Source organism: Varanus komodoensis, unplaced genomic scaffold (assembly GCF_004798865.1).
Source record: "Varanus komodoensis strain SLA01 unplaced genomic scaffold, ASM479886v1 scaffold40, whole genome shotgun sequence".
Classification (NCBI taxonomy): domain Eukaryota; kingdom Metazoa; phylum Chordata; class Lepidosauria; order Squamata; family Varanidae; genus Varanus; species Varanus komodoensis.
The window spans coordinates 5,556,740-5,582,369 of record NW_025335942.1 but is presented as its reverse complement, the minus strand read 5'-3'; the positions used below and the strand labels follow the sequence as shown (position 1 = coordinate 5,582,369).

The 25,630-nt window shown below is 46.6% G+C and overlaps 1 protein-coding gene across 3 annotated transcripts in view; it reads right to left on the bottom strand.

The window, feature by feature from the left end:
* Nucleotides 1-10,812: 10,812 nt before the first annotated feature.
* Nucleotides 10,813-25,630, bottom strand: part of ICE1 (interactor of little elongation complex ELL subunit 1) — a 36,047-nt gene continuing 21,229 nt past the window's right edge. For all 3 annotated transcript variants that reach the window (XM_044442861.1, XM_044442862.1, XM_044442863.1), the window contains 7 exons: nucleotides 20,141-24,616; nucleotides 19,454-19,622; nucleotides 17,418-17,578; nucleotides 16,110-16,300; nucleotides 14,463-14,569; nucleotides 12,447-12,545; nucleotides 10,813-12,174 (listed from right to left, as the gene is read on the bottom strand). In XM_044442861.1, the coding sequence (XP_044298796.1) occupies nucleotides 11,972-12,174; nucleotides 12,447-12,545; nucleotides 14,463-14,569; nucleotides 16,110-16,300; nucleotides 17,418-17,578; nucleotides 19,454-19,622; nucleotides 20,141-24,616 (5,406 nt within the window). In that variant the 3' untranslated portion in view covers nucleotides 10,813-11,971. The remainder of the gene's footprint in view (nucleotides 12,175-12,446; nucleotides 12,546-14,462; nucleotides 14,570-16,109; nucleotides 16,301-17,417; nucleotides 17,579-19,453; nucleotides 19,623-20,140; nucleotides 24,617-25,630) is intronic.

Here is a 25,630-nt window from a genome sequence, read left to right as displayed (position 1 = left end):
CTCGGGACATGTGTGTATCACAGTCACATTCAGGACCCGGAGAACATCTGGACAGGGGTCCAGACAGAATATGCATATCTCCTATGGCATGTCCAGAGGCGGCTTTCTGCTCCCTGCCCAGGCCTATCAGAAATCCCATGCCGCCTCCTGGCCTTGCTAGGGCCGTGGCAATCCCACCGTGCCACTTTCCCAGGCTGCTCTTCGCTGCCCTGTGCTAGAACTTAAACTCTCCCAAAGTGCATTCCGGGCTCCTGTTTCTGGAAGAGTGTTTGCATATTAATAATCTGCTTGCTTACTGCCAATGCTTCAGCGTGAAATTCCCTTCGGGGCCCCGGTTTGCTCATATTTAGGCAGCAGGGATTCCTGAAAAGCGTGTCTTAGCCAGAAATATATTTCAGAAATTACAAAAAGCTCACATCTCCTTTAATTTAATGCTTCGCCAGTTACTTTCTAGCTGTTTAAAATGCTCTTGTTTTCCCACAGTTTCTTGCAGCTTAATATTTTACACTTTTAAATCCATAAGCCTGCAGTTCTGCTAGGCATTCACTCCAGTAAAGTTCCTCTGAAATCAAGGAGATAAGTGCAAAATAAACAGAGCTTTTCAGCCATAAAACTGTCTTTTTAAAATTACCACCATCTTAAGACAAACTCCCTAATTACAGTACATCATCTAATACTTAAAAACTATTGGGATATATTTGTCAGTGCAGTTTTAATAAGCTGCATGGTACAAACCCCGGAGAGGAACCCATGAACAGCTTGTTATCAATATAATTCATGGAAATTAACTTTTCTGAGGTTGTTAATTATATGCTTGCAAAATTGCAGCCCTTTAGGAAAGTGAGCTTCATCCCTGCTGAGCCAGATTAGTTTAGATTACTGATTTATTTATAAGACATTTTTATACTGCTTTTCAATCCTATCAGGACCCCCTGAAATGGTTTATACAACAAAACCAAACCAAACAACAGTAGCAACAACAAATATTGAAGAGAAATACCCAAGAGAGCCTTGGTTATTGGGTGCTACAGAAATGGATTAATTCAATGTTCTTCTAAGGATCATCCACACCTGGAAAAAGGGCATTTGGTCCATGTGGAGAAGCTCCTGGGAAGCCAGACCAAGCACCCCAAGCAAAGCCACACAAATTCAGCATCTCTTGCCAACACACTTGCAAAAGGATGCTCCAGAAACCAGCCCTAGAAAAGCTGACAAGTAGATGCTTTCAACTGCTTGTTAGATTTAAGTTTCCTGCTCAAAATGAAAAGAAGCAGAAGCAGAATTGTCAGCCAGGTGCACTCCTGAACTAACATCTTCAAAGCTGTTCAGCAGCCCATGGTCGTTTTGGTGGGAGCTGCTGGAAATGGCCGTTTCTGCCATTGTTTCAGTTGTAGTAATTCAGTACAAGACCTGGCCAAGTGCGCAGCATCAAGTTAGTCCAGAAATTTGACCCAGAGAGGCCTCTTCTCCCCACCCACTGCCTCCACCTTCACTGCTCTCAAAAGTGCACAAGCCAAGCAGGTGCTCCAAATCCATTGTCTCCTTGCAAACTTCTTTCTGGGACAGTCTTTGCTTCGTCATTGCCCTCACTTTTCCAGGGGATTTGGCCCGGTTTTACTTGTCTTCCTTCTATCCTTTGCAAAGGTTCTGTGCCATTTCAGGTCTCTCCTCCCAGGTCTATCCAGCTCCCTTCTTCCTCGACTTTCTCCTCATACTTTGATTTGCCTTCCTACCACCCTAAACCATCCATCTGCTGTGCCCCTTCCCTTTCCTCAGTGAACCTGCTGAGTGCCCCACGTTTAAGCAGGGGGCACCGTCTCTCTGTTTGCACATTACTGCAGAAGAAGCAAAATATAAACTGAACAGGAAGTTGGGAGTAAAACTCAAGAACAGTACCTTCACCCCAGTACACTGAAGACCAAACCTATAATTTCCAATTATTACAGATTTCCTCGTCCTTTCCCCACTATGCCTTCTCTGTGCTGGCGCCCCAACTATGGAATCCACTCCCCAGAGAGGTTCACCTGGTGCCATCACTTTATTCTTTTCACCGCAAGGTCAACCCCTTTTTATTTCCCCAATGTTTTAAGATCTGATTGTTTTAATTGGAGTTTTATTGTCGGTTGGAATTTTTAGGACACTGATTTATTTTACATCCGTTTACATCATCGTTCAGGGGTCCTTCACCGGGTGCTTCCATTGAATGAGTTGAATTAAGAGGGTCCCTTCAGTAAGTAGCATGGAGACTTATTTATTTATTTATTTATTTATTTAGGGGACTTCTATGCCGCCCCATTCGCCGAAGCCTCGGGGCGGCTCATAACCATATATACCTCCACCCCTAAGGAGGCTCACCTGGAGCTATCCCAGTCTTTTCGGTGCGAAGCGAAGACTAACAATCAATAAATCAATGCCAGGTTTCAGCCCTGGGAAATTGCATCAGTGTTTACCTTTGGACTGCAGCTGTCTTTAATCTTGGTTTGCTCTTTGGTTTAATTCTGGTTTTAACTTACAGTTTTTGATATTCTGCTAAGTTGTAGTATTGTATGTTAAGGTCTGAGGTTGAGTTTTTGAACCATCCAGAGAGCTTCAGCCAGTGGGCAGTAAAAATCTTCCATATTTGCCCTCCTGCCCCCTGAGATCGGCAGCAGAGGCCCTCCTCCGGGAACCCTCCATGAAAGACATTAGGAGGCTAAGTACCCGGAGGAGGGCCTTCTCTGCGGTGGTGCCCCATCTGTGGAATGCGCTCCCCAGAGAGGTCTGCCTGGCGCCGTCGTTGTTTGTTTTTCGGCGCCAGGCCAAGACCTTTTTATTTAAACAATATTTTAACAATGTATAATATTTATAGGTTTTAATTTTACAGCCAGGGTGAATCCGGATTTTTGTGCTCTATTTATATGGTTTGTTTATTTATTGTATGGAAGCCATCCTGAGGCTCTTGCGAATGGGACGGCATACAAAAATTCTAAATAAATAAATAAATGCAAGAGAGGAAGAGGGAGGAAGGGAGAAGCCTCAGATGTGGGCTCCGATGCTCACCCTCGTCTAAGCTACCTCTCTGAACTTCTGATTTTGCTGGTTGTCAGACCCCCAAAGAAGGGGCATGTCAAGCCACTGGAAATTGTCTGTTTCCATCAGGTTTGGTTCATGACCAGTTCCCTCTCTGGAATCCCAGCCTGTGAGACTCAGGCTGGAACATTGTGGGTGGTGGCGAGGAGGCATGGGGAGAGACGTTGATGATTCTCCTTTCAAACATGGGTAAAACCCAACAATCTGACGCATCTAATTTTCCTTCTGCACAGGAATATTGAGTCACAGTGACATGTAGAGATGGAAAAGCTACTTGCCAGCAATTGATAGCTTATCTTCTTACTGTTCTTTGGTATTTCAGGAGGCCTTGAAGGCAATTCCCAGTTTTGAACCCTAGTCGAAGGGATTCCTGAGGGAATGAGAGTCCTTATTCTTAGCTGGCCTGAGTGGAATTTTCTCCCTTCGGTGTCTTCAGGTGAATTCATTTGATATCTGAAATGGCAGTATTTTGGTAATGGCATTTAGTAGTTTAACCACTGATCTTGAAATTGCGTGGTAACTGAGCCAAAAAGCCCTCTGCATTCTTCAGTCTTCAATTGCAGATGTCGCACACGGAAGATGCAATGCTGAGAAAATGGGTGATGTTTCGAACTTCACCCCATTTACTGCGGTGCAACTTCACTCTGTCTCAGACCATTCTAGGGTCATTCAGTCCATGAATGCTGAATGCTGCTCTCACGTGCTATAAATATTCACAAGTGGCCCAGGTCCCAGCATCAATCATGGCAGTCTCTTGAGAACATTTTCAATTCATTTATTTATTTCATTTCCATACTGCCCCACAGCTAAAGCTCTCTGGGTCATTTACAACAACCCATAAGGCAGACACCAAAACAAAACAAAACAACACCATAAGAGCAGAAAAACATTAAAAGCTTAAAATGGTGAAAATCAACAAATTATTTGTCCTATCAGGTCGATGTGGCAAATAGAAGTAGATTCTAACTTTAGCTTTGATGGCTGCAATGGAAATGAGGGGTTCGAAAAGCCATTTTTGGGGTAAATGCTTGTCGGAGTTACGATTACTATTTTACTGGGAGCTATTCCTGATCTTGTGAAACACGTTTGAGCTGCCTCCGATTATGTGCAGATGGACTCCTGCTCGCACAACAGGACTTCCTCTTCTGCTCCTGCTTGCTGCATGTCCCCTGATTTGCTCCGGCGGGCTTCCCAAACCTGTCGAGCAGGAACAGTGGGGAACAAAGCTGAGGGCCCGTGAGGGGCTTGAAGAGCAAGGGGGACATCTGTTCCGCTTGACAGATGGGACATGACTGGATACAACCCATATGCCAGCAGCACCAAGAGAAAGAATCAAACTTACTCCGTCAGAGGTGCTGGGCCAGGGTAAGTTTTGCTTCCCTTGAATAGGTGACCTGCTACCATTTCCTTATTAGAAAATCAGGGGTTCAAATCCGATCGATCAACGGATAAAATAATCTCTACAAAGATGTATCAAGATCTGGTTCTTTGCAGGCAGTACAGTTTGGGTTTAAAAAAAAAGTGGAACCTTCCAATTTCATACTGAGGGACGGAAAGGAATTGCCTACAAGGAAAGGAATTGCCTACAAAGCGTAGCTTAAAAAAGGAGAAACACATCTTCAGAAAAGCGGACGAAAGAGGATGTGGGTTTTGCATGCACTGAGGTATATGCATAGATGCAAATTTAGTCCTAATCACTATGATTGAAAGGCTCTGTGTGGGCTGACGTCCAAGTGCTAACCGCTGATAGCAACTTCAAGACCCCTGAGGTTTCTCCTTATGTCTTTTCATATTTATACCAATCCCTTCAGACAGGCTTGCCTTCCCCAAATTGATGCCCATCGGGTGTTTTGGACTTTAGCTTCCATCAGCTCTTGCCAGCTTGGCCAGCAGTCAAGAATTCTGGGAGCTGCAGTCCAAAACATCCAGAGGGTGCGAGGTTGGAGAAGACTGAAACGGAGGACTGTTCATCATGTAGGAAGACACGTGGCTTTCCTACTGGAAAGAGGAAATAAAACTGCAGAAAAAGCCCATGTGTGGAAAAACAAAAAGTGTTTGTTGCCTAGATGACTTTGTTCTCGGGATGGTGCTGGTCTGTCTTTGACAGTCATAGCAAACCACACTGACAGCGCAAGGAAAATGTATCACTGAAGCTCTCCGGAGCTTAAAGATCAGCAAAAAAATAAAATAAAATAAAAAAAAAAAACCAGTGGAGTATTTATAATTGCTGATCTATTAGGCACAGTGGGATCTGACTTGCTTAGCCACCTGAACTGAACAACAGTTGCAAGCACTCTTGTATAGGTATCGTTTAATACACGGCACGTCAACAGCATCTCAGCATTTCAAAAATCCATTTAAACAAATATCTTTTGAAGGTCTCACCAGCTAACATTTTCAAAGTGTGCTACTTATGCATTTAAATACTCATGCATTTAAAACTCCTTTTACCTTATGATGGTTTTCCATGGCATAATGCCCCCCCCCCCAAAAAAAATTAAGGGGCTGGAGCAGCCCTCCAAATCTAGGTGGCTATGGCACAGTCCTTGTGCTGGGTGAAGCTGTCCAGGACAAGACATTTTGAAGGAGATTTGTTTGTTGGGTTGCCATAAGTCAGGGGTGATTGGATGGCATGTATCAACAACAAGGCCCACACATTGAGCTTCCATATAGCCTGAAATGCTTGATCCTGCCTCATATTGGAAGCTAAGCATGGCCAGGCCTGGTTGGAGCCTGGATGGGTGACTCCTACTGGATGCAGCATACGTGTAACTGGGGAACAGAAGACTGCCCAGGTTGGACCAGTGATGCAGATGGTTGTACGGGCAGCTAACTGGGAAGCTTCATTTGCTCACTTTGGGCCTGTCACTGACCCACTGCCCAACCAAAGGAATTTTTGGGAACATAACATGGAAGAGGCGGCTTGTGTATGCCACTTTGGGCACCCTGGGTGATAAGCAGGATGCAGATTAAAAAACAGGCACTCTTTCTGCACTCAACTGGGGCATAGAATTAAAATATTGTAAGCATGTGCAAGGAAATGCACTCCCAAATTTACCCCGGCTGGGAATCCTGGTAAGCAATGTTCCTGAGCATGCCGAGGCTTGGAAACTCCCCCTCCTCCAAGATCTTAGCAAAGAAACATCTTTTTTCTCCCTTCTCCAAAATACTAGAATCCTGCGTCCTTCTGTGAGGCTGATGGATGGGAGACCGAGGACAGATAGAGGGAAATAATGTTTCACTTAGTGCAGAGTGAAACTACGGCATTCAGTCCCTCCTGGTCCCCTGCTCCCCATTTGGATGGTTTTCAAAGGAGAGAAGAAGGCTGTCCCATGACTCAGAGGCAGGATGCCTAAATATATACCAGCCCTGGGGAACATGGGCATTAAGATTCTGTTGCACTCATTCCCTGCTGGCAGTGGCTTGGTTCACTGCATGAACCAAAAGCAGGAATACATGGGTCCTGGGTTTGGTCCAGCCTTTTCTAATAGAAGTTACCTTCTAATATGGAGAGCGATATAATCTATATGTATTTAGCACTATGGATGGTTTGGGATTTCATTCCAAAACAAGATGCTTTAATTCTGTTCTGGTGGTTCCCCCCACCCGCACTTCTTTATTGGTTTTGGCACTGCATTTGTTGTTGTTGTTGTTAGTTGCGAAGTCGTGTCCGACCCATCGCGACCCCATGGACAACACTCCTCCAGGCCCTCCTGTCCTCCATCACCCCCCAGAGTCCACCCAAGCCCACGCCCACCGCCCCAGTGACTCCATCCAGCCACCTCATCCTCTGCCGTCCCCTCCTTCTTTTGCCATCCATCGTCCCCAGCATCAGGCTCTTCTCCAGGGAGTCCTTCCTTCTCATTAGGTGGCCAAAGGAGTTGAGCTTCATCTTCAGGATCTGGCCTTCTAAGGAGCAGTCGGGGTTGATCTCCTCTAGGACTGACCAGTTTGATCACCTTGCGGTCCAAGGGACTCGCAGGAGTCTCCGCCAGCACCACAATTCAAAGGCCTCAATCCTTTGGTGCTCAGCCTTCCTAAGAGGCTAATGCTGGAACAATTGATGGCAAAAGAAGAAGGGGACGGCAGAGGATGAGGTGGCTGGATGGAGTCACTGAAGCAGTCAGTGTGAGCTGAAGTGGACTCTGGGGGATGGTGGAGGACAGGAAGGCCTGGAGGAATGTTGTCCATGGGGTCGCGATGGGTCGGACACGACTTCGCAACTAACAACAACAACAAAACTGGGATAATGCCCTGAGCTCCTTGGAGAAAGGAGCTTTATATCTTGGGGTAGTATTCTGCACCCATCCTGACCACCCTGTCCCTGTTCTGGACAGTCATATCAATAGAATTGTGGGCCTGGATCCAAGCCCAGGTCTGTACTGTTGGCTACCAGAGAGGTGCTAGGAGCAGGGATGCTCATCAGTCTTGGTCTGGGAAGCCTCTTCTTGGCTGCGACCTTGCTTCCGTCACTGCAACTTTGTCGTGAGAGTTTATTTACCCGAAGCATTTTTATGCCACTCTGCAGCAAAAAGGGCTTGCAGAATAGCTTAGAAAAGTCGGTGGTAATACAGCTCCCACCTCTCACCGTATTGTGAAAAAAGCACAACATCAAAGTAAAATGAATCAGAGCAGAAGACTGGAACGGAAGGCAATCGCTGAAAAGGGAATGTCCCCTTTCCTCCAATATGCTTCTTGGAAGAAGCATTTTACACACAGTAAAATCGGTCGTAATTCTTGATCTTCTGGGTGGGGAGAAAAGAAACAACCTGGGTGCATGGACCTGCCTTTTAACTGATCTTTCAATTGAAGTTGTCAGGGTCCGAGCCACGGTTTCCCCCCCATAACTACCATGCCAGATATTCTACACCCAGCCAGTAGGAAACACCTCCTCTCGCTGTGCTTTTCCCTTCAGCTCTCCCTGCCTGTTATCTCTTAATTTAAACCTCATCATCGAGCTTGCTCAATCTCAGCACAGGCAGCAGCTGCCTTGCCTCATTAACTGAAAGCTCAGCCTAGATGTTACCTGGAAAGGCTACGCTGAACAATTCTATCCCGCTCGGTCTCCTGCCCTTAGTTCCTGTAGGTCTAATCTTTGATCCTACGGTTCTGTCCATCCAAAGCTCCTCGGCTTTTCTTCCACACATGCTCCCTAATGTCCACAGTCTCACACAACACCTTCATGGCGCCATGTTTTCTGTGCTTGAAAATCTTCCATGAAGCCTTTTGCCAAATTCCTCTGTTTGTTCATTCTACCTCGCTCGCTCTCGCCCCTAGCAAAGAGTAAGACCGAGCAATTCTTTCAGACCCTTGGAAATCTCTCCTTTCCTCTACTGGTTCTCCCACTCGGCCCTCTCAATGAAGCCTGCTCGAGGGTACTGACTCTTTTGTGATGCTTCCGAAATCCTAAAGCACCTTGACCAGTCAGCTGAATTTTCCCTGCAATGTCACGAAAATAATTGTTTCACTTAAGCGCCCCCTGCTGTATGCAAGCAGTGCACGAAAACGGAGATGGATGGAGCTAAAACCAAGCAAGCCAAGAACTCTATGTTGGAAAACCATTTTGAGATGCAAGACTGCCATTCTGTATCAATTTCCATGGGAGTTAAGTCCCACTGCATTGGATATGGCTGACTTTGGAGAAGACTGAATAGGGTTGTGATGTTAAATGCTTACATTATGCAGTTCAGCCATTATAATTTTTGTATCTCAACAAGCCCGGAATTTGTTCAGGAACAATGGGCAGAAGCAAGGACCTCGTGGCAGTTAGGAGCAAGGGGGTCCAGAGGGTATTTCATGAGCTGCATGCCATCCACCCGGAGTTAAAAGGAATTCTCCGTCCGCAGTCTGCAGAGCGTGGGAACTCTGGACAAACGCAAATAGCTTCCTGACCTTCGAGTCTCCACCCTGGCAAAGCAACACCCAAAGGTGTCTTCCAATGGGCCAGTCTTGGCAGGAAACCATTCCAGTCTTGACGCATCCTCACAATTGATGGAACTGGCTGAAGAAATTAACCAGCATTAAAAAAACTGGGAATCTCTGGAAGGCCCCTCTTCCCTCCCCATGTCAAACTCTTGATTCTCCTGTTTATATTAATTCTGAAACCAACCACTATTGCTGCTTTTGTGCTCTGAAGTTGCCCCTGAAACTGTGCTTGACTGGGAGACTGAAATGGCTCTGTGGGTGCCGGAACTGCCTGGGACTCGTCAGGCTTGCCACCCACGCTGTTGTTTTCCTTTTTATCCCTGTCCTCCTCTCCGAGGCAGAACCTGCTTTTCCAGATGGAATTCCTCCTGTGCACCACCTTGCAGCCTTCTGCTAGTTCCAGAGATTCGCAGCCTATGACGTACCCTCTGCTACATCCATTCCAGCTGGGCTGCTCATTCCTCCAAGACTCTGGGCCCTGCTGGCTTGGACCTATGGGGCAACTGTGACCCATAGTAAAGCAATGGGGCTGATGATTCAAGCTCTGCTGTTTGCATCCTGGTGGACAAGTTGGGAACCTAACGTATTGTGAAGAGTTTCCCAGGTGTCGAGGCAGACACGATCCAAAATTTTGGCCTATGGCACAGGCAATCACCAGGCACTCTTCTGGCTACAACAGACAAACCTGGCTCTTCACGAAATACTTATTTTTATATTTTGCCTGCCTTTACAGACACTGCAAGGCTGTGAACAAAATGACATACGGTGAATGTCAGAACATTAGCAGTGTCTAATAGGAATGTATCATCCTTGAAATAATTAGCATTGCTTTCTGCGGTTACGGTCAGAAATAACAGAACATGTGGCAAACCAGTTCTCGGCATTCCCTCGTCACCTGTGTGATATGGGTGGGTGGGAATATGAAATGGCACTTTTCATGCTTGTGACGTGTGTTGCCCAATGGGTGGACTTTTGCCCCGCTTTTAAAAGTCAGCTTTTTCATAAAACGGATGGCCCTGGTCCAGTCGGATGCTGAATTACATCCTTACATCTTCTGACTGGTTTTGTATCAATTCTGTTGCTAGCATTTGTTGAAACATATTTATATCTGTTTAAATGTTCTGCTGATTTCCTTGCAATCTCATGAAGTGTTGCTGGGAGGTCTTCAAGTGTCAATCCTCACGAAGAATGGCTTCTGATATTGGCATAAGTCATAGGGAAGGTATATTGGGGTATATTCTAAAATGCACATGGACAGTTCCTCCAAGAGGGCCAGCTGGAACTGTCTCAGCTCTTTGGAAGAGGCTTTCTCCTCTCAGTTGTGGTCATGCCAAGGTGCTTTTGTTTCAGAAAGCATTTACTAATTACTAATTTCAACGCTCTTGTTAAAATCTGCAGTGCAGTTCTTTTAGATCAGGGGTGGGCAACTTTGGCCTTCAAGATGTTGTTGGACTACAACTCCCATCAGCCCTGGATGCTGGCAGTCACAGTCCAACATCTAGAGGGCCACATGTTCTCCATTCCTGGTATAGGTGGTAACATGTGAACTAATGGTTATTTTAAATATTATTTCTGTCTATCTTGCAACTGGATGAGTTTTAATCTCTTCAAGCACAAAATCAGAGAACGAGCAATACATTCCATAAAGCACTGAAATCCTTATTAAACTCCATCGTGGTTGAATTAAAGCCTAAAACCCCCAATGTAAATATTTATTTTCAGTGCCCACGTGAAGGGAGAAGGAAGTTTGAACTGGACAGTTGCTTTCAATCACATTTCGACAGTGTCAACTAGCTTAGGAAATACACAACTATGAAATGCGGAAATCATATTTATTTTAAAAAAAGGTTATAGACATTGAAAAAAAATCTGCAAACAAGTGAAGCTACAATAAGAAATTTAAACAATGCAAAGGGGTTTTTCATGTGTGTTTTTACTCCAGTTTCTATATACAGATAGTAAAATTCCCAAAGTGGAACAACATGAAATGTGAAACACATTATATGAATATACCATATATACACATTCTCACAGAGAAGGCATCTTAATCTTCTATATAACGCAGATGTTAAGAGTTACTGAAATCAGATCACACTTCCATTAAACCAGGAACAGACCAATGTGTGACCCTCCAGATGTTTTTGGATACACATCAGCCCTAGGCAGCATAGCCAGTGGTGAAGGATGATAGAAGCTCCAGGCCAACATCTGGAGGTCCCCAAATTGCCCACCCCAGCATTACACCATTAAAATCCAAAGAGCTACAAAAACGTTTGAAGAACATGATGCGGTTCAAATTTATCTATTTCTCCTTTTGAGACAGTTCTGCAAATCTGGGAAGGAAACAAATCAAGTTTTTAAGAAAGCTAAAAGTCATCAGCAAAGATACCAGTTCCCATGATGACTTATTTTTACATCCCTGTTCCAAAAAGCTGGAAGGATTTTGAAACAATACCACAAGCCTTCACAAAGCAGAAGCAGTGGGATGTGAGTACACACCTAAAGCAGCAGTCCCTCTTCACAGCTGACCTCAAACCTCTACAGAAATTAGTATGATTCAACACCGTTAAAACAAATCTGCTAAAATGTTTTCAGTGAAAACTGTCTGAAAAGTGTTTGCCATAACTCGAGGAAGACCAGAATCTCAGGAAGCTGGAGTTCATGTCCTGGAAACGATTTAACGGGGAACGCTTCTACTTGCATAGATTTCTTTTCCCCAGCTTGAACAGGAAGAAGATGTTTTGTCTTTCTCTTATGGCAGACAAGGTGATGCTCCGTTATGTGTTGCTTCACGGGAGCCCAGCACCTCAGGCTACACTGAACGAACGTGTCCATCACCTCCCGCAACAGCCTGTGCCTTGCGTGGCCCCTGAGGAGAGAGGGGTGAGGCTCCTCGCCTGGCCTGCGTCTCTTCTGTCTCGGCTCCCTTCAGGCGGCACTCCTTCATTTTCCTGTCTGATTGAAGAAAGGAGAACCTTCATACGGAAGAGCTGTCACTCTCTGCCTGCCTGCATGTCAGCAGGCTGCTGGCTTCTGCTATGCTGCTTGCGAGGGCGGGAGGAATGGGGCTGGTGCAGGCCGCCTCCCACACGCGGATGGACTCCAGGATTCGAGGCGGATTGCTCGGGCTCAAGTCGCACAGCGCATACGCGGCCGCCAGCTGGACTCCCCAGGCCACATCTGAAAAGGGAGGAAAGAGAACCGTTGGCAAGGTCCGCGGCCCAAGGCCACCGGGACTATTCGAAATGCACACAGCCAGTCGGGCGCAACCTTCCGCGCCCGGGTCCTCGGGATCCTGCGCACCGGCGTTTCTGGGCCAAGCTCTCATTTCAGGGCACCCTAAGGCGGGGGCAGCCTGGCCCTCCGCTTCAGCCCGACGTCCAGGCCCTCTCCTGGGCAGCCCCTCAGCCAGGCCCTTTGGCACGTCGCCGTTCAACGAAGAGGATGGTTACCTTTCTCTTTGGAGTGCTGGAGAAACGTTCCAATGACCGAGCTGATATTCTCCACAGCGGGAAAGAACCCTTCCCTCAGCCCCATCTGGCCCAGGCGACCTGTGGAGTGTCAACAGAAAGAGCGGATTATGACCGTGTCTGGCTTGAGCTGGTGGCTCGGTTCCTGTGCTGCACCACGGCAGACGGTGGGTGGGCACCAGCACAGAGCGGAGCGTTAACTCTGTGTGAAAAAGAAAAACGCCTGCCATAAATGCAACTAGAGGCAGGGAGAAGCAGGCCAGAGCTCTTCCTGCCAACTTCTGGTTGTCCGAGTGCAGCGGGGTTTTTTGCAGGGGGGAGTTCAAAGAGGCTGGGCCGAGTCTTCCATCACAGCAAGTACAGCCCGGGTGCGAGTTTCCTGCTTCCACGAGTGCCTGCATGTCATCGGTGTCCTTGGTGAAAATCCAAACCTGTTTACCGAGGTTGCTCCCCTGTTAGGGACATGCTGAAAAGACCAGCTGCTTTTCCTTTACTTCCTCTGTTTAAGGCTGGGGAGCTTCACACGCAAAAGGAGCACCAGGAGGAAAATCCACCCCCACCCAGAGTTTCCTCCTTCCAGGCTAGACAAAGCTCTTCCTGACGCACCTGCTTCTCTCTCCCCCCCTTCCATTTTGCTCCATACAGTGGTGCTGGGGAAGAAAAGTGTGAGGAGAGGGGAGGGTACAAAAGGTGCGGACTTGGGCCGAAGGACTAACAGAAGAGGTCTGTTGCTCACCTGTTCTTCTCCCGGGGAAACTAAAAAGGGAAAGAGGCTCATTCCTCCATGAGAGGGAATGAGGAGCAGCTTGTTCATCTGGGGCCCTTCTACCCATTCACCCTTTCCACACACTCCTCTGCCCTCACTCCCTCTGATCTTAACAAGCAGCGAGCCATGAATCCAATGCTGCCTTGTACCTCAATGTCCTTCCACAAAAGGACAGCCTAGAATGGTCGGTGTGGGAGCAAATAAGCCATGGGTGAGGAATCAGAGATTCTCTCACGGCTCAAATGAAGCCTGAAGGCAGCTAACGACTGAATTAATTCTACTTTAGGCTTCTCCGGGGCCAAATATTGGAACTATATTGAATACAGCAATACCAATGCATTAAATAAACGTATAATAAAATATTAAAGCGCATGTGTGGTCGATCATTGCTCCAAAGTGCTCAAAGATGCCCAGGTCTCTCCCTTTGCAGCAACTCCCATGAGACAAATTGCTAGGTTGAGTTGGGTCAAGAGGCAACTGGGACAAAGCAGCAGCACGGGCTCAGCTGTGCAGCCCATCGACTCTATTCACTGTGCATCCACATGCAACTACCGAAAAAAATCTCCCAATAATTTCGCTTTCAAAACTACTCTTACGTTCGGCAGGTACCAGCGTTTTCAACACAGAGAGGGGAGAAATAGGAATTACGGGGTTGCTCAATCAGAGTGCTTCTGACATAAGCAGATGACTGGACAAGCCGGCTTGGGACCTTCCCCATCTTTCTCCTGGCAGGGGAAGCTGAGCTCCCTCTGGGCTTTGCAGGCCAGGAGTGTGTGAGGTGTGTGGGACAGAGGAGGGGGGTTGGGGGTAGACTCCCTGACTTCAGTACTGAAGGAAAAAGGACGGAACTCTGTCTGTGAGAGAGACACTAAAAACACAGTCTCAAGGGACAAACGGATTCCAGGACTTCCCGTTCAAAAGGTGTGTTCTGCCCTCTGATGCCAGGAACTATCCTGCCTTGCGGTCACAGCAGGAAAAACGAAAAGGGATGGCAGGGCAATCCCATCCCCAGCTGCATCTCGTGGAGGCCCTGATGACCGTTCTGGGGGGCAAGCGCCCCGTACTCCTTCCTGGTTCTCCACACCGGCAGCAGCGACGAAGAAGCTGCCTTCGTTGCCAATGAGCAACTCCTTCTGTCTGTGTGGACAAACTGGGAGAGACCCTCCCTGGGCCAAACAGCGGAGGCGTTCCCAGAGAGACTGCTTCCAGCCAGGAACCTTCCGCATGCTCACCAATCAGCCGGAGCACCGTGGCAACGATTATATCGGAAGGGTAAGATGCGCTTCCGGGGGCCTTCCTGTTCTTCATCCACTTATCCATGATAGGCCAGAGTTCTTTACTGGGGAAGAAAATAAGAACACGGGTGAGGCCCAGTGACAGGGCAGCCCGGCTTGCAAACAGGCTGTGCGATGAGGGTTGTTCAGGGAACGAGCCACGAGGCACCCGGCAGATGACTGGGGTTTACCTGGGTGGTTCTCCCCGTTTATTCTCCTCTGGTGCTCCAGCGGATACCCCAGGGATCCGTGTGGCAGAAACTGCCGTGCCTCCCCGTCCAATGACCTTGGGTTTTGCCTGGATTGCCCATTATCCGTCCCAGCACAAGCCTCTCACCACCAGTGACAGCTGCCCCAAGTGATGCCCAAGTGGCTCTTTCGAGAAACTGTCACCCGTTTGCTACCTTTCCAAAGATCGTTTAGGAAGCAAAAACATACACACACACACAAGTGAGAGTGCAATTTCTTTTTTTTTAATTTAAAGTTTGGTTTTTCACAGGTGCACACTTGCAGGTGCATGCAATGGGATGCCCTGGCTGTCCAATGTCCTGGCAGGGGGCCACTGTCAAAGGAACTGACGCCCATGAACACTGACCAAGCCACACTGCACGGAGGTGCCTCTGCAGGCGCACGGCCGCTATCAACTGGAAGGCACCTGCTACCCAAAGTGAGGTAGGAAGCACCAGTCCCCGGTTTGTAAGACAGTCCTGAGCATGCCTCCACCTTTCCCACACTTCTCCGAGTCTCTAGAAACTCTGGAAAGGTGAGTCCTACATTCCATCCCCTTTTCATGAGCACTGACTTTTGACGGATGTCAAAATAAAGGGTTCTTCAAACAACCTGCCAGACAAATTTGAACTGGGAAATATACGTGCTGTCACGACAGCTTTTTGTCCCCAAAGGAAACCTCCCTTGAAAAGTGGGCTGGGCTCACACAAAAAGACCATCTGCTGTTACACCCACACTAAGTGGCTGTACTGTGTGAAGCGGGCATGCTCTGCCAGCCCTACATCACTCTGCTCTTGAGAAATTAAAAGAGGCTGGGTGGGAAAATATTTTACTTTTAAATTATTTCGGAATTAAAATGGCTTGCTGGAATAGCTGCCCACCTATCTGAACAGAAGCTGCCTACCACGCTGAAGGAAGAATGACAGACCAAAGCTGCATCATCCATGTTCTGACATCAATATTTATGGCAGAGACCACTGGGAGCCCAGGTGCTTAGTCTTACTCCTGGCACCTGTGAACTTGGAACTGGCTGGCCAAGTTCCCTGATTTCAGGTAGCTCCTCCCTCAGCCACCAACCTCCATGACTCATCTCACTGGTTCTTTCTTTCATGGGACCAAGGTAAGAAGCCAAAGCCCTCTTCATCCCATTCCTCCCCTGCGTGAACACCCCTGCCCTGGCCTGGACCCCTGTCATTTTGGCCCTTGTGCAGCCTGTGACCAACCCAAAGCTTTGATCTGAACATAAATGCCCCCACCTAAGACATGCAGACACTGTAAGGGCGCGGTTCTGTTGTGCCATCGTATGATAGCACGGGTATTGATAATGCTGGGAAAGCAACACAGAAAAAGTATGAATGCTAAGGAAACTGGCAATACCTTATGATGTTGTCATGCGTCCAACACCATTTTTGATGTGTGCACAGCAGATCAATCGCAAACACGTATTCCCATGTGGCTTCTTTCAGGTCTTCCCCGCAGTGTTCGCTGTGCTGAAATTCCATTTGTGGACACAGCCGTATCGCCAAAAGAAGGCTGGAGATCATCACGCTAATCTCCGCTGGGGCGTTCTGGATGAAATTAAAATAAAGGACGCCAGTCTTGGTGAAACCGTATCTTCCGTGGCAAAAGAGTAAGGGCAGCTGAATTATACCATAGTTATTTTTCAAAGAGCTGCCAGCCATCAGCTGACAGTGGCCACATTTCTTTTCCGGGGTCAAATGCCACGATGGTAGCCCTAGGAGAATCTTCTATCCAAGCTAACTGTAAAGACCTTCCCAAAAATGAAACACATTTTCTGCTAAGGATGGAGGAAAGTACATTTGAATGAACATTATGGGATAGGGTTGTAGCCAAAACAGCCTGAGTTTAGCTCGAAACAGACACTGCAACAATCCATGCTCCACCAATGCTTTGCCTCTTTCTTGATGTTACTAGAGTGACAGGAGAAAACGCCACTGGGAAGTGACTGAGTTGTGGCAATGTAGGCATAAGGCATTCTACTGATCTGGTCTGCATGAAACCAATGGTGGGTTGCCATTAAATGTGAAGCCAGAACTACGGTTTACCTGTAGGCTGTTAAAAATGAACAAGCCATAAAGAGAAACCATGATTTATTGCTCAGTTATGGATTATGAACAAACCACGGGCTGTTACAGGCAAACACAGCATCATGGGTTATTCATGGCCTGTAAAATTGCAGTATTTTCAATACTGTGGAAAAGAGTCCCGCTGCAGGGGCTCCAGCAAATTCCACCTTTCCTCCTCCAGCAGGGACTTTATACCTGGTTAGCTGTACCTGTGCAGACTGATCTTAATCATGGCTAGCTCTAACATCTTTGGCCAAGGATAAGGGATCAGGACGAATGCTCCTCCGTAAACTCACAGTGGGAATAAAATTTATAGAAGCTGATGATGTGGTTTGCCGTGGTTCGCTGTTTGTTTGGCACCACCTGCACGGTTGCCTTCCGAATGCCAAATCTGTCTTTCAGAGCTAGAGAAGCAAGTCTTTCTTCACAAGTCACACCAAGTGCTCCTGAAAGCAGCATTTCCTTTACAGATAATCCAATGAATATGCCCAGTGATCCTGATTATGCCTCAGTCACACTGCAGGTGGCACTTGATTTCGTCCTTTTAAATACCTGCCTCATCAAAACTGGGCTTTGCCCGCATTTCCCATGTATGTACCTCCTCCCAGTTCAGGTAAGTTCTCAGGCATTTCAGTACTTCTCCTCTTGCACGCTGTCTGGCTACCAATTGGACTGCTTTGTTCACCACGCTTTCAGAGCAGAATATCTCACTCCACATGTTCCCAATAAACACGGTTAGCTTGTCGAATCTGGGGAAGTCTGAAAAGGAAATATTAAAATAATGACAAAGTGTAAGCCTGCAATGCAAAACGGAGAACTCTTCAGGACTGGAGAATCGATGCACACCTGCACACAGAGGAGAATGTTAGAAGCGCCCCGGGGGACACGGCAGTGTTGGTGGTCAGGGACCCAAGAAGGTCAGCCTTCTCCCCATCCGAAGAGCTTTCTGGTGGCTGTTTCCATCTGATACTCATGTATCAGAACTCCTGAAGGTCAGCAAGTATGCTCAGACCGTTAACCAGTACTTCACCCTACCTACAACCATCTCTTGCATTCTCTCAAAAACAGGACATTAGGACTGGAAATATATTAAAAACACATCTTTTTCCTGAAGCAGCTGCAACGCTGTTTCTCAGGATTTAGGGCAGGTGGCAAAATGGTGGCAACTGATTTCTGAAACAAAGCAAACTGGAGATTAGTCAACCATTCTGCTATTTTGACTGGTCTTTGGCACTATGACAAAGAAATGCCAGCTGAATTTAAAACAGTACTCTCAGTTGCATTATGCTGAGGGAAATGGAAGTATAAGATGCACGGTACAAATTAGAAATGCAAATTGGGCATTAAAAACATTTCAGCGTTTTGAAATGTCTTAATATTAGGGTAAACAGGAAGGGCAACTAGTAGGATGCAAGTTTAAAATGTGATGCTCTTAAAATATGAAACTGAAGCTGAGCAAAGAAATTACATGGGCGCAGGAGGCTGGGAAGAATATTCTTAGTGAGAGAAAGGAAAGGTCATGGAGTGAGAACCATATGTTTTGATTAAATATGTCAAACAGGGAAAAATCTGTACAAAGAAATAACAAGATGATATTCAACTCCAGTTATTACAAATTACATGAAAAATAATTACTCAATTAAGTGCTGGAAATGTCAGAAACAAACGTGACATTTCGCCCATCTATGGAGGGAATGCTGATGGCAAAAATTGTGAGCTTAATTGAAACAAGATAGAACTATTGTAACGCTGCAGAACTAGAAGAGGGGAATACGGGTTTGGTCCCTGATCTCATTTAGTTCCCAGCAGGTGTGCCAGCTGGATACTCTACCCAGCATATCCAAAAGGCGCTTCAGTGTGCACAAGCTTTCTCCCCACTGGTGGCAGCACATACCAAATCCACTCCTCCACACCGGTTCCTCCTCCTCCTGGGAGCAGGTGAAGCTGCCGAGCCCCTTTTTCTGATGCTTGCAGAAATTTCTGCAAGGGCTCCCACTGCTTCCCCAGCCCCTGGGGAGGGACTCCAGGGGGCACCATGCGGCTCGCTGCAGGGAGAACCCTCCTGTTACTGTTAACCACAGAACCGAAATAACGCAAGGGACCCTCTCCCTGCCCGCCTGGCCTTCCTTCCTTGGCGTTGTTGTCAAATGTTTTAGGTTACTGTTTTGCTCAGCATTTCAGAGGTTTTTTTAAAGGGAATTCTAGAATTCCGTGGAAACGGGGGCTTTGCCTTAAAAATCAGTATATGAAGCATATTGCTAAGCCATAGTAAAATGAATCAGTTTGTTAGAAAAGCAGCATCAGTTCTTGCCATGAAGACAGGCCTCAAATATGTATTAAGTGCTGTGAATGAATGCCATATCATACGTAGGCCCAAGTTCACACAATTATCTTCCATTCAAAGAAAAAAACAGACAGACAGAAGAGAAGGCAGGAAATAACACAGAACAAGACTGGGGTCCGAACAGCTATTTATGCAGGATGGCGTGGGGGCCGTCACAGAGAGGAACAGCCCTGCAATGCTGCTCTTAAGTTTGTAAAGCAAGACTGTGAATTCTTTAATAGAGGGTTCTGCCAGAATGCCATTTGTATGATGCTTTAATTTATAAAAATAACACATTGCGCATACTATACCTTCCTTAAGGAGAGTGTAGCAAAACAGGCGTGCTTTTTCTAGGTCTCCAAGCTGCCGGCAAATTCCAACATACACCCTGCAGAGGGACTGAATGCAATTATGGGCCAAGGACCTCCTCTGTCTCTTCAGCTTATCCAGAATAGCCTGCAGGGCTGGTTCAGCCAGGTGCTGCATCATGCAAAACAGTATTTGAGGTTGAAGACACTTCCACGTGCAAAGCAGGCCTTAGCATGAGACAATCGTATCTGTCATGGCACTGAAATGGTTATTATCTCTGGGGCAAGTGATTTATAAGATACAGGCAAGTACGTAAGGGCAAATCTGTCTGAACAGGTATTGGGGCAGAAGTGTGTTAAAAGTGCAAGTCAGCTTTTTAAAAAGTGTACTTGAGATGCTATGTGCAGCCGAATCCATTGACCAGAAAGGTCTTGCACAGATGCCAACTGGCTTAACGGGTTGACTGCACCTTCACTGTCCCCATCAACCCCCAAAACTTTCCCTATTCTTCTAATGCAGGGGGGGACAACTTGTCGCCCTCCACGTATTTTGGCTTACACTTCCCATCCTCTCTCCTCTAGAGGTATTACAAGGCTATGCAACATTCCAGAAAGGTCTCTGTTTTGTGCTTTTGTGCGTCAGCCAAAACAAACTTAGTGGTAACTTTATTTTTTTAAAGTGCAACTGACCTTCTTTGTGACACCGAATTCATGGACAACTTCTTTTTCTTCATCTCTCATTACTGGGACCCCGGAGGTATTTCCCACAAGAATGTGGCTACGGATAACAGGCAGCAGGTCAAAACAGGCTTCAGAAACTTTTTCCAGTGCTACAGCCACAGACCTACTATCAGGATCACCTTCATTATCCACTGCCAAAAGCAATTCTGAAGCACAGTCACCTGTTGGCTGAGTAACACCCCCGTTGTTCGGATCGACAGTTTCAACAGCAGGGAAACACACATGAGGATCTGAGACGCCAGCGGAAAGCTCTTCCTTGCAGGGGTCTGATTTTGGTGCCCTGCCGTCTGGCCTTGGTCTTTTGGTGCTCTTTGGCTGGACCACGGGAGCCAACTTCCTTTTCCCAGTCTCGCTCACAACGGAGAATGGCTGCTCAGGGTCGGAGCTGAATTTCATCCCCGTTTTAACGAACGCAGTGGATGAGGACGTGATGGCTTTAAAGCCACTGATTTGGTGGACAGGCTTGGGGATGCTCTTGCCATCTAGAGAAGAGGACCGACCGAGCTGAATGTTACCTTTCAGGATGTTGAGAGTTCTTGCTCGGGCGGATAGCTCCGGATACATACTGTCCAAAATTTTCACAGAGTTTTCCTGAGGTAGAGGTGGAGCAGCAGCACCACCTGCAGATGGAGGAAGTCTTCCTGGTACAGGAAGGGCATGCTTGGGAGTGGCGGCACAAAACTGAAGAGGGGAAGAGAGAATTCTCTGGCCTACTGATGTTTCAAAGGGAGGAGGCGTAGCAGATGGGGCAGGTGACGTGCATTTAGGGGTTTCTGACAACGGTGACGTGTGAGGAGGAAGTGGAGCTTCACAAAGAGGAGAAATTGGTTCATCGAGGGAGGGTGGCAAAGATGTCTGGCTAGAGGTGGGCATTACCGGGGAAATGGGCCGAACAGTTCTCGGTGGTGTGGCTATCAAGGGGGTGAGCAAGGGAGGTAACGGGGGACCCATCTCTTGCCTAATTCGTTTTAGAATTTTTGGATAATGCTTTGTTGGGGTGGAAGCATCCGCACTGGCTAAAATGATTTCAGTCAGGAGGGTGTGCCGACTCTTCCTTTCCCCTTTATGGCAAGGCATTCTTGGGAGAAGCCTCTTATGACCACCTTTCACACCGACTTGTGCTGAAATGTTTATAGGGTCTGGTGGTTTGAGATCCTGGTCTGCCCCATTCTCCGCACAAAGTGAAACAACAACGGGCGATTTCAGTTCCTCAGATGTGTTTTGTTCTTTACAGCCCGAGTTTGAATTTTCCAAGACACACGGCACGGAAATACAGCTGACTTCAGCAGCAAGACTTTGCCCGTCAGTCTTTACGTGGCACTCCTCGTTATGCCCTGCATCACTGCCAGTGTCAACATGGCATGGTGTTAAATGGCTTTGTTCTGAGTTTGCGCTGTCCCCGGAAACAGTGTTACTTTTTTCTTGCTCAGCACTCAGTTCCCCTTTACTGACATCTGACCAACCCCCTAAAAATTCTACACCAGTACGAAAGCACCTTGTGTCTGGTGCAACACTGTCACCATTTCCATGGGGGCTACTGGGAGACGACTGCCCAGACGGGGGCTGCACTGGCACCATCCCTGGTGATGAAGCAACGGCTGGCATACTTTGCTCTGCCTGCCTCTCTTCCGGCATCCCCACTGCTATGGAGACTTCGGACTGGAGTGACGTATTCTCAGTACCACGTGCCCATCCTGTTGCACAGGAACGTTCCCCTGCCTTTTCAACGATTCCACCAGTGCGGGAGTCATTGTCCTGCATCGCAGCCTGCCTGCCTTCTGAAGATGCACCTTCTGCGCCAGGGGGCAACTCATGCCCATCAACACATGCAAGAGCCATACCGGATGCTGCACCTGCACAAGAACTTCTGCTCGTAGCCAAGTCATCGTTCGGCACGGCAAGGCATGGCTGCAGTTCGGCGCAATTCACCTTTTGTATCAGGCACATTTCTTCTTTTGCTGAATCGGAGACGGACAAATTCGTACCTGTTACTGCGCTTTCTGGTATCTTCATTTCATCTCCTCCTTCAGATCTTGAACCGCTGCTCGTTATTTCATCTGTTCCTTTAATTATAGCTTCAGCAGCACAGCTTTCTGAAGGACTGCTTAACTGATGATCGGGGGGAATAGGAGGCTCCTTATCATCAAGTATGCATTTGTCTGCTGTGCAAAAGTCTACTGTGTTAACACTGTATCGAGTAAACGTCTCAAGAGTTAGTGCTTCAGAGCTATCGCCACTACAAGAGCCTTCAACCTGAACTGGTACTTCGGTTTTGCTAAAAACGGCTGGTTCTCCGGCTTGTTCGATTTCCACTTCATTTTTGCTGTCAGGACTGCGACAATCCAGGGACTGAAGGCTGCCTTGCTCAGCGCTGCTTCTCTTTGGAGATGAAGGGGCAATACATACTGGGGCAGAAAACAGACCTTTTGCAGCAGTGTCAGAGCAGTGGCTATCACTGCTGCAAACTTCAAAATCAACTCCCGGTTTGGAAGCGGGGACATCCACAGACGCTATGGAGGGTTTGGACCCAATGCTCCTTGGTTCTGTGTTGTGTGTGCTCATGCTCTGAGCCAGACCTTCACTCATGTTCAGTTCTGATGCCATTTCATTTGCTACGGAGCACTCATAATTTGCTTCTTCGGCAACAGACTCTCCGAGATCAGAGGACCTGCTCTTGTCATTCCACTCTGCCATTTCTTGAGCTGTGCCATTTATTCCACACTGCGTATTTCCAGTGATCAAACTAGACTCGGCGTTTCTGTTACAAACAGTTCCAGAAGGGGGTGCCTTTTCACTTTTTCCTGTGATAAGAAGTTGCACAGACCTAGTTTCTGCAATTTTCAGTTGTTTACTGTCTTCTTCAAGCCCTTCTGCTCTCAGACTCTGATCATCTTTAGAAGCCTCAGCGAATGGAAAGCTGCCTGACATGCTATGGAGTTGGGACTTGCATTCAGATTCAGCACCCACCGCTGCAACATGCCCTGGGTCTGAAGCATGTCCGGTGTCATCCGTGGATCCAGGGATTGCATTGTTTGTTTCAACAGGTCTCTCAGAGAGCAACAAACACTCTTTTATCACAGAGACCTGAGCCGGTAATACGGGTTCCTCTTGCAGCAACTGAATAGAATCCTTCTGGTCAATGAATTGCTCTATTTGTAGGCAGTCTTTCTTACTAATGTCCCCTGAGGTGGGCTCATCCATCATGCTGCAATCCATTTTTGGTTGGTCGTCATCTCCATTTTTCACATATCTAACAGGGGCAGTGCTGCATTCATTCTTGCCCTCAATTATCTCTTCTACATGACACAATGATTTCTTGCCTTCATTAGTTGCCACTGTAATATGCAAATGTGGATCTACATTCAGTGGCTCATTCTCAGCATTCATCTCAGCTTCCTGTTGTTTGCTGCACTTCTCTTCGCTGCGGTCCTTTTCTTCTACACGTGGTCTTTCGACAGAGGCATCTGGAGCCGGAATAACCATTTCAATGGGTTGCGCAAACGTGACTTCAGAACCCTGCTGCAGGACTTGCTCATTTGGATGTTCTGTCTGAGAAAAGAATTTATCGTTGTCGACATTCATTTTTTCTTCCACCGATGGTTTATTGTTTCTGCCTGTGCAAAGTCCTTCACTTGATGCATGGTCCCCATGCTCTTCATCAAGAGGTCTTGGTCTTCCTAGATCAGGTGGTGTCTGGATGTCTGCAGTGGCATCTTTCACCACTCCTCCTCTTTCTATCACATCACTCGATCCATCAAAACATTTTTCAGGGGCTACCAGCACATTTTCAGTGGCTAATACAAACTCTTCTGAATGTTGCCTACTGCTGCCATTGGGAGTCTGAAGCCAATCTTCTGTTGTTCCAGTTAGCTCTTCTTGATCCTCTTCTTTCAAGCCGTCATTAGCTTCCTCCAGCACTTGCAGAACATCGTTTGAAACAATTTTCTGCATATGCACTGGCTCTGTTGGTTTTTCTTGATCCTGTACAGCAATGCTCATTAAATGAGGCGTCAAGAGTCCATCTTTTGCTTCTGTCATAACAAAATGCTCTGCACCGCATGCTATTTCAGCAGTTGGGGGTGCTTCCATGCAGTCTGAATTTTCTTCTAGATGTCTCTCTTCAACCTCTGATGTGGCATCTCCTTCATCATGGCATCTTGATTTGGGTGTCCCAGAGTCAGGACGTAGAACTGACTCTCCATTGCTTAATTGTCCTAGTTTTTCAGGTGACTCCTGAGAATCACTATTTGTGCCATCAACGCTAAAGAGCCTGCATTTGTTCAAAGATTCTGCTGAATGTGTTTCATGAAGAGTTTCAACTGCTGGTCCATCACGACCACATTCTTCTATAATATTTTCAAGCATTTGTGCATTCCGGTCTGTTTCATCATCGCTGGAATCTGTTAAGTCTCCAAATAACATATCCTTCAAAAAGATAAACAAGAACAGATGATTTGGTTATCACAATTACACAAATGCTACACAGGCAATCTTATTATATTGCTCATTACCTAATTCCTAATAAGACTCCTGAACAGATAAACACTATATGTATGACTTGCTTGAGTTCCCAGTAAGATAATAAAGCAGCATCTGGCCTGCAGATTGCAGGTCTGAGTTGACATTATGGCATGTTCCTCTACATGAAATAAACAAAACAAACCCGAAAACATTAAAAGGCTAGCAAAACACAGGAAAAGTTCTGAGAACTCTCTCAATACTCCACAATTTGTTTAGGCAGTTTTAGTAGTTCAGTGCAAACTAATAAACTAAAACCAAGAATGATAAAGTAAGACCATGATAAATTAAAAGTAATTTAGTATGCTTCAAAAGGCCTTTCTAAAACTAATCAGTAGAGCAAATATAACTGTAACAAATGTGACAATGCAGACACCAGAACCAAGAAAACTCCTGCTTTGCACCTTGGCAGTTCTTTACTTCAATAAGTGAAGACAAAAACCAATTTCCTTAGTTAAAAGAAGTTTCTTGCCTCACAAGAGAAGCTGCCTCCATATTCATCTTTTTATGAACAATATCCTACTACATGCATTATCAAAAAGTTTAAGAGGAGCTAACAACTACATCCAATTGAAAATAAAAGCACAAGTTACAAATCTATAATTGTAGCAGGTTTCCATAAATTACATCATGCATTTTATTCTACTTTCCTCAAATGCTCACTGGAACAATACGAACCTTCCTAAAAGCAGAGACTGAAACTCTGCCAAATCTTTTAAAGGAAGGAATAAGGGTGCCATCACTGAAAAAGCTCTCCTGATCAGCCACCCTAACATCACAGCAGTATGTTACTTGGGGAAGTCCTCCAGTGATAATCTAAGTGCCCAGAGGAGGTTCGTTGAAGCGGTTATTTAAGATTTAAAGGATTTTAAAGGCAGTAAGCCAAGTTCTCTCAGTGGATAAGCATGATTCTTTCATGCC